Raw genomic sequence first — 6,542 nt, forward strand, 5'->3', positions numbered from 1 at the left:
GCTTCTAAAGAAAAAGTAGTTTGGTAGTAAATCATTGCACAGCATTTATCTGAGCAGTCAGAAACAAATAGAATCCCATAATAATTCATCATCATAAATAGTAGTAGTAATGCATTTAAGCATGGATTCAGCATTCCATCAGTCATGTCCCCTAGAACCTTACAATAGAAGACAGAACCCTAATAAAGTGTGGTTTACTCCATCCTTCTGAACACTGAAGAAATCACACTCACTCCATCTAGACATTATTTTTAACCAGGCTTACTCTTCGTATAGCTAATGAATAGTACTTCCTCCAAACGCTAACACTAACTTAATCATTGGATTGTAGCTTGCAGATGACCAAGGTCTGTAACCTATGCTTCTGTGAAGTAGTGGAATGAGGAGGAGGAACCTGAGTTGCAGAGAGGTTAAGAAGCATTTGCTGGTCACCTAGCTAGCAAATGACAGGGCAAGGGAGAGCACAGTCAGGTAGAAAGCAAGCCTGGGCTTCAGGGTCAGGCAGACTTAGGACTGGATCTCAGCTCACCTAATTCTAGCAACACTAACCTGGGCAAGGCACGTAACCTCTCCCAGCCTTTTTTTTTTTTTTTTTTAAACTACAAATATGTATAATACCCACTTCACAGATTTATGAGACTAAACAGGACAAAATGTGAAAACCACACAACAAAATTTCTGGCACATAAAAGATGTTTATTGTTTATTTGCTTCCCTCTGTTTACACATCTGCAGAAAGGGGGTAATAAAACCTACCTCAGTGTGGGACTTAATGAAATAATACCTGGAAAGGGCTCAGCACTGTTAGTTTTCTCTCTTTGTCCTCTTCCTGGCACCCCCAAGCCCCCTCACCCCCAGAGCAAAGCTGTCTCCAGGGAAAGGGATAGTCAGCATATTAGAAGACTTTAGAGATAGGAAGTTTATCTTTATATGTCAACAAGCATTTGACTTACCTACTGAATTTATAATTGTTTCTCAGGAAAAAAAAGACCAGAATTAAATATTTTTAAAAGAATTCTAGAGTCACTAGACAATTTCAGTATAGCTGGAAGCCCTCAAGGTGATAAAAGTATCAGAATGTACCAACGTCAATCCCTCCCATTCAACCATCTAAGAGTTTCCTTTTTTTTTTTTTAAGGCCACAGTGTCACTTTAACTGAAAGTTAGATGGAGTGAGAACAAGGGGGTGGAGGTGAGGGGTGCAGAGAAAAGGAAAATGAAAACACAACGCACAAGACACCTGAGAGGAAAAGTAAGTTTTCATACAAATCTTGAGTTCTCTTCCAAAAAACGATCATTGCCACTGACACGTTACTATCTGCTAGATGCTATGAAGCTCCCACACGACCGCTCTTTTGACAAAACAAGATGTTTCCAATATGGAATGTCCTTTCTAGCACCGCCATCCACACGCTTAGTCAACAGCACAGGCTGGCCTGGCCGCGCGCTCTGGCAAACGTGTTCCCAGGTGTCATCTTAGGGCCACCTTCCTCCAAAGCATGGTGTCAATTACATTTCTCATCAATTCCCAAATGAAGGAATGCAGGAAAAACCTTCCGCTCATCTTAAGGGCTGTTATTTAGTTAGCTAGTTTTGGAAAGTTCTTCTTTGGTTAAGATTGGATTTGTTTCAGTATTTACGTCCCTAATTTACCCACCCCGCTGACTGTGGCAAATCCTCGTTGTTTTCGCCCTTTGAGGAGTTCAGAGTCTGGTACAGTTTGTCTTTGAGAAGTACAGGAAGAGTTTCATAAGCATCTTTCAGTTGCAGGCACATAACCAATGGGGGGGTGGAGGGGGTGGAAACAACTAGAATGTCAAAATCTTTTTTTCCCCCTAAAGCACTCATTTCTTTTTCCTAAGATTTAGTTCTGGAGAAAAGAAAAAAAAAAACAGATTGCAAATGCAAACCACCTACGGAGGGAACCTTAGAGCAGACTCCAAAAGCGCGCGGTGCAGCGGGAGGGGTCCGGGCCGGCCCAGCGCTCGCTAACAGGCCCCCTCCTCGGGCTCGCTGCTGGGCGAAGGCGCCGACGAGGCCTTGGACTCGCCGTCGCTGTTGCATTCGGCCCTGAGCGAGGGGCCGGCGCCGGCCGCGCCCTCCTGACCCCGCGCGTGGCGCTCCAGCAGCTCCTGGAGGTGCTTGATGTAACGGATGGCGGCGCGGAGCGTCTCCACTTTGCTGAGGCGCTTGTCCGCCAGCTCGCGGGGCAGGTGAGCTCGGAGGCGCGCGTAGCCCTCGTTCACGCAGCGCACCCGCTGCCGCTCGCGTTCGTTGCGCTTGCGGAGGAAGGCGGGCTCGAAGGCGCCGTCCAGCGGCAGGGGCGAGTACGGCCGCCGCGGGGCGCAGCCGCCCTGCTCCCGCTCCCAGCACGCGGCGTCCAGACGCAAGGAGACCCTGAAGGGGTCCCGCAGGGGAAGGCGGGGCAGGGGCCCAGGCACGCCCACGGGCCCCGGGAGCAGGTGGTACGGCAGGGTCAGCAGTCCGGCCTGTTTACGTTTGTCCATCATCCGCAGAAAAGCGAACCAATCACCCCAGAGGTGAATCTCTCAGCAGAAGACTGAAAATAAATCTTCAAAGCGGAGATGCTGGTCTATTCAGACTGCCTAGCACCGCCGCTGGTCTGCTTCTGGAGAAGTTCCTGGATCCGGAAGCTAGGTTCCAGAACAGGCTTCACGGAAACGTTGCATGATTCCCTAAGTTCATTGTACTCCTCGATCTTTTTATAGTGATCCAGGCGGAGGTGATAGGCAAAGATTTTAGGCGACCCCCCCCCCCAAATCCACACTTCAAAACCTTTCTTCCCTTCTGATCTTATTTCAAAAGATTACAAAAGGGGTTCCTCTACACGGTCCCCTAGCCTGGAAATGTGAGCGCACACCAAACATATAGTAATCTTCCAAAGCCACCAAAGCTTTTCAATTACTGTAATCCACCGCTCTGTGTCTTCATGAACATAGGAATCGTCAAGGTTTCAGAAGAGCTCCTCCCAGGAACCAACAGATCTCCTGGCGGCTGAGCGAAAGTTTACCAGAGGCTTTCTCCTTGAAAATCAAGACTTGACTGCCCTTTGTGGTTTCCGGCGTCCAGGGCTAATGGAAAGAGCTTTTAGGCTGTTTGCAAACTTACACTTGCTCTTTCATTTCTGGAGAGGTGGAGAGAAGACCTCATCAAAGGGAAGAGTGCTCCCTTGTGGTTATAAAATGTGTCAAGTTAAGGAGGACCCCAGGGAAGTCTTGAGGGTTTTCTTCTTCAAAACCAAAACTTTAAAAAACCCAAGTAGACATTTTTTGAAGAGAACAGAAAAGAAATATACTTTAGCAACAAATATAAGGGTCTGCATATTATTATGTTGAACACGGGGGCCGTGATGTATTTGTGCTACTTTTTAAGAGCACATCAAAAGACGGAGCAGTAACAAACACTTTTAGCCAGAGTTATTTCTCACAGTGCTTACTGTAAACACAGCTTAAGCACTGCTTCCCGACCTCTTCTGATCCCACCCAGGATATAAGGACATCAGCTTTCCATAGTGTAGAGTATATTTCTATTGTATTCTTTTTGTCTTAAAAAAAAAAAAGATGTAATTTATTTTCTCCCTTGGGGGTAAGAAAGCAACATTTGAAAGGTGGAGAGCCCCAGTTCCGAGGAGAAAGGATGATGGCTTTGAAGATTTGTCTTTTTAACACACAACCAAAAAATGAATAATTAATCCACCAGTGTTGGTGAAGGGCTTTGAAGATGAAAGTGTCATTAAAAATCCAACTGTACTGGTTAATGTCAAAGAATGTGTTATCACACTGAAAATCAGATTTCCTGTTCTGCAAACCAGCACATTAAAGGCAGCTTCTACTTTAAAAGTCTGACTTAAAAACAAGAGAAGCAAAAACCCCCTACGTTTTCAATCAGACTTTCTGCCTATTCCTCGGGAGCCAAGGTGTCGCCCTAACATGTTTTTTTGACAAGTCCTAGGCTTCCCTGTTTACTCTGATGATCTGCCTGAAGCAATTGGAAAAACACTTCCATCAAGGCAAATAAAATAGAAACAATTATTCCTTTCATGCATAAGTTAGTCACATTTTAAAAGGTGTAGCTCCCTCTGAGGCTTGTACCAGTAAACAAACATATGTCATCTTGATTTCTCAGTAGAGTTGAGACCTATCAGGAGGAAGCCCTATTGGGCGAAAAGCCCACCGGAGAGGCAGACAATTAGACCACAAGGAGCTTTTGGGCCATGTCAAAGATGTTGGCCATTACTCTAAGAGTGATGGGAAATAAATGAGGTGTTTTGAGCAGACAGGTGACGTGGTAAGATTTGTTTTTCTAAAAGATCACTGCAGAATGCAGAGTAGATTGGAGGGGAACAAAAAAGAGAATACTTAAGATACCATTTTTCATCCTCAGATTGGCAAAAATTTTAAAGATTGCTAACAAGGATTGGGGGAAAGAGCAGAAGCATAAATGGCTGCAAGCTTTTGGGAAAATAATATTAATAGTGCACATCACATATCCTTTGACTCAGAGTTCTCTACAATTTTATCCTGCAAAAATAAATGCACCAGTATGGATTTATATGTACAATAATATTCATTGCAGCATTGTTTGTAGTGATTAAAACAAGAGAATAAATGGAAATAACTTGAATGTCCATCAATAGGGAAAGGGCTAATCCTTTTAGCATACTGTCTTATTAAAAATAATGAGTTAGATCTATATGTAAGAACTTGCAGAGATGTCCATAACACGTTAAGTGAAAAAAAGCAAATGGTAGGGCAACGTATGCAGCATGAACTTAAAACAAACTATTCTGCACGATGTCTTTACATGAGCACAGAGAAAAAAGTAGAAAGACACACTCTAAACTTTTGTCATTAGTTGCCTAAAAAAGGTGGCATTGGGGGGCTTCCCTGGTGGTGCAGTGGTTGAGAGTCCGCCTGCCGATGCAGGGGACACGGGTTCGTGCCCCGGTCCGGGAAGATCCCACATGCTGCGGAGCGGCTGGACCCGTGAGCCATGGCCGCTGAGCCTGCGCGTCTGGAGCCTGTGCTCCGCAACAGGAGAGGCCGCAACAGTGAGAGGCCCGCGTACCGCAAAAAAAAAAAAAAAAAAAAGGTGGCATTGGGGATGGGGGAGTGGTTCACTTTTCTTTATGGATATTTCTACTATTTAAAGTATTACAAAGAACAAATATTACTTTTGATTTTCTCTGATCTAGTGAACTTTAAAATACTAAGGTAAAATATACAGAAAACTCAAATGATACCCTGGTCTGACCTAAACAAACAGATTTATCATTATAATTGAAAGTTCTTGAGCCAAGTTTTCTGGCTTCTTATAAATTCTGTCTCTGAGGAATAAGTATCTACAGGATTTTTTTTCCCCACTACTAATACCACAATCAACAATGGCTGGACCCTGATCCTATAGTGGTCTTTTTAGAGGGTCCAAGTAGTGTTATGATTACTACATGATCTATGTGGTCACAAAGAATGCTGACACTCTTTCTTACACTTTTTAAAGGTGCATGTGCGTTGGAAATAAGTGGTTTTCCCAGTGAGATCCCAGTGAGAGAAGCATCATTTTACTCGCACAATGTGCGTGTGTATGTTGGGGGGGTATGGGGGGAGGGGCTGCCTTCTTTCTTATATAAGAGATCAAAAGAGGAGATTCTGACTCCCCATCACTCCCCAGTCAGTTTTCATGCAGACAAATGTTCTCGCCAACTTTAAAGATGTCTTTCTTAAGACTGGCTAGATCAAGTTACAGATAGGCAAAACCGCCAAGAGCGTTTGGGACTAGGTTTATGTAGTCCTACTTAGATCTGCTTGTAAAAGGGGAGATGGGATTCACCCAGGCTCAGGAGATTTAAAGGTATCTCTAAGGCCAAGGAAAACTTCCACCCCTAAAACTCAGACAGGTCTCTCATCACTTGCTTGAAATATGTGAGATAAAGAGACTTAGATTGGCCCTTCTTGTGAAGTATTTGATATCACATTGTAGATTTTGGTATCCTAAACCCATGGCACAGAGGGCTGCATACCCCCTGGACCCATACCTGCAATTTGCATCAGCTGCCACTGATGGGGGAACAGGGAAACATATGTATTACCTCATGATCCAAGTAAGATTTATCACAGGTGTAGTTACATAAATCTCAAATTGATGCTCTAACACAATTCTATCCAATTAGTTCTTTTCTATATAGCCCAAGTATAAACTGTTTGTATTACCATGTGCAGCATTCACCAGGAGTCTTCTCAGGCACAACTAAACTTCAAGATTCATTAAGACTACCATGGGCCACATTTAGCATCAGATTCATTTGGAAGGATTTAGGTCAGGAACAATAGCTCTGAGCAGGGCAGAATTAGGTGTTATACCTCCCTGGGAGTCCTTGCAGTAATCTATGCAGAAATCTACATAGCTGCTCCCCCTTAACCCACCTGCGGCCAAGTGACAGCTCAGGTGCAAGGCAAGACCACTCACATCAGACCAGTGTGGCAGCTGCCCTGACTTAGATGTCTGGTACCCCTCGGGAGCCA

At 44.4% G+C, this 6,542-nt stretch overlaps 1 protein-coding gene across 1 annotated transcript; it reads right to left on the reverse strand.

Annotated features, from left to right (window-relative positions):
• Positions 1-691: 691 nt before the first annotated feature.
• ASCL4 (achaete-scute family bHLH transcription factor 4) lies at positions 692-3,110 on the reverse strand. The gene has a single exon (XM_024732162.1). It carries the CDS (start codon positions 2,508-2,510, stop codon positions 1,989-1,991), a length of 522 nt encoding a protein of 173 aa, XP_024587930.1. The 5' UTR covers positions 2,511-3,110; the 3' UTR covers positions 692-1,988.
• Positions 3,111-6,542: the final 3,432 nt, after the last annotated feature.

This window comes from Neophocaena asiaeorientalis, unplaced genomic scaffold (assembly GCF_003031525.2).
Source record: "Neophocaena asiaeorientalis asiaeorientalis breed wild unplaced genomic scaffold, Neophocaena_asiaeorientalis_V1.1 scaffold418, whole genome shotgun sequence".
Taxonomy (NCBI): domain Eukaryota; kingdom Metazoa; phylum Chordata; class Mammalia; order Artiodactyla; family Phocoenidae; genus Neophocaena; species Neophocaena asiaeorientalis.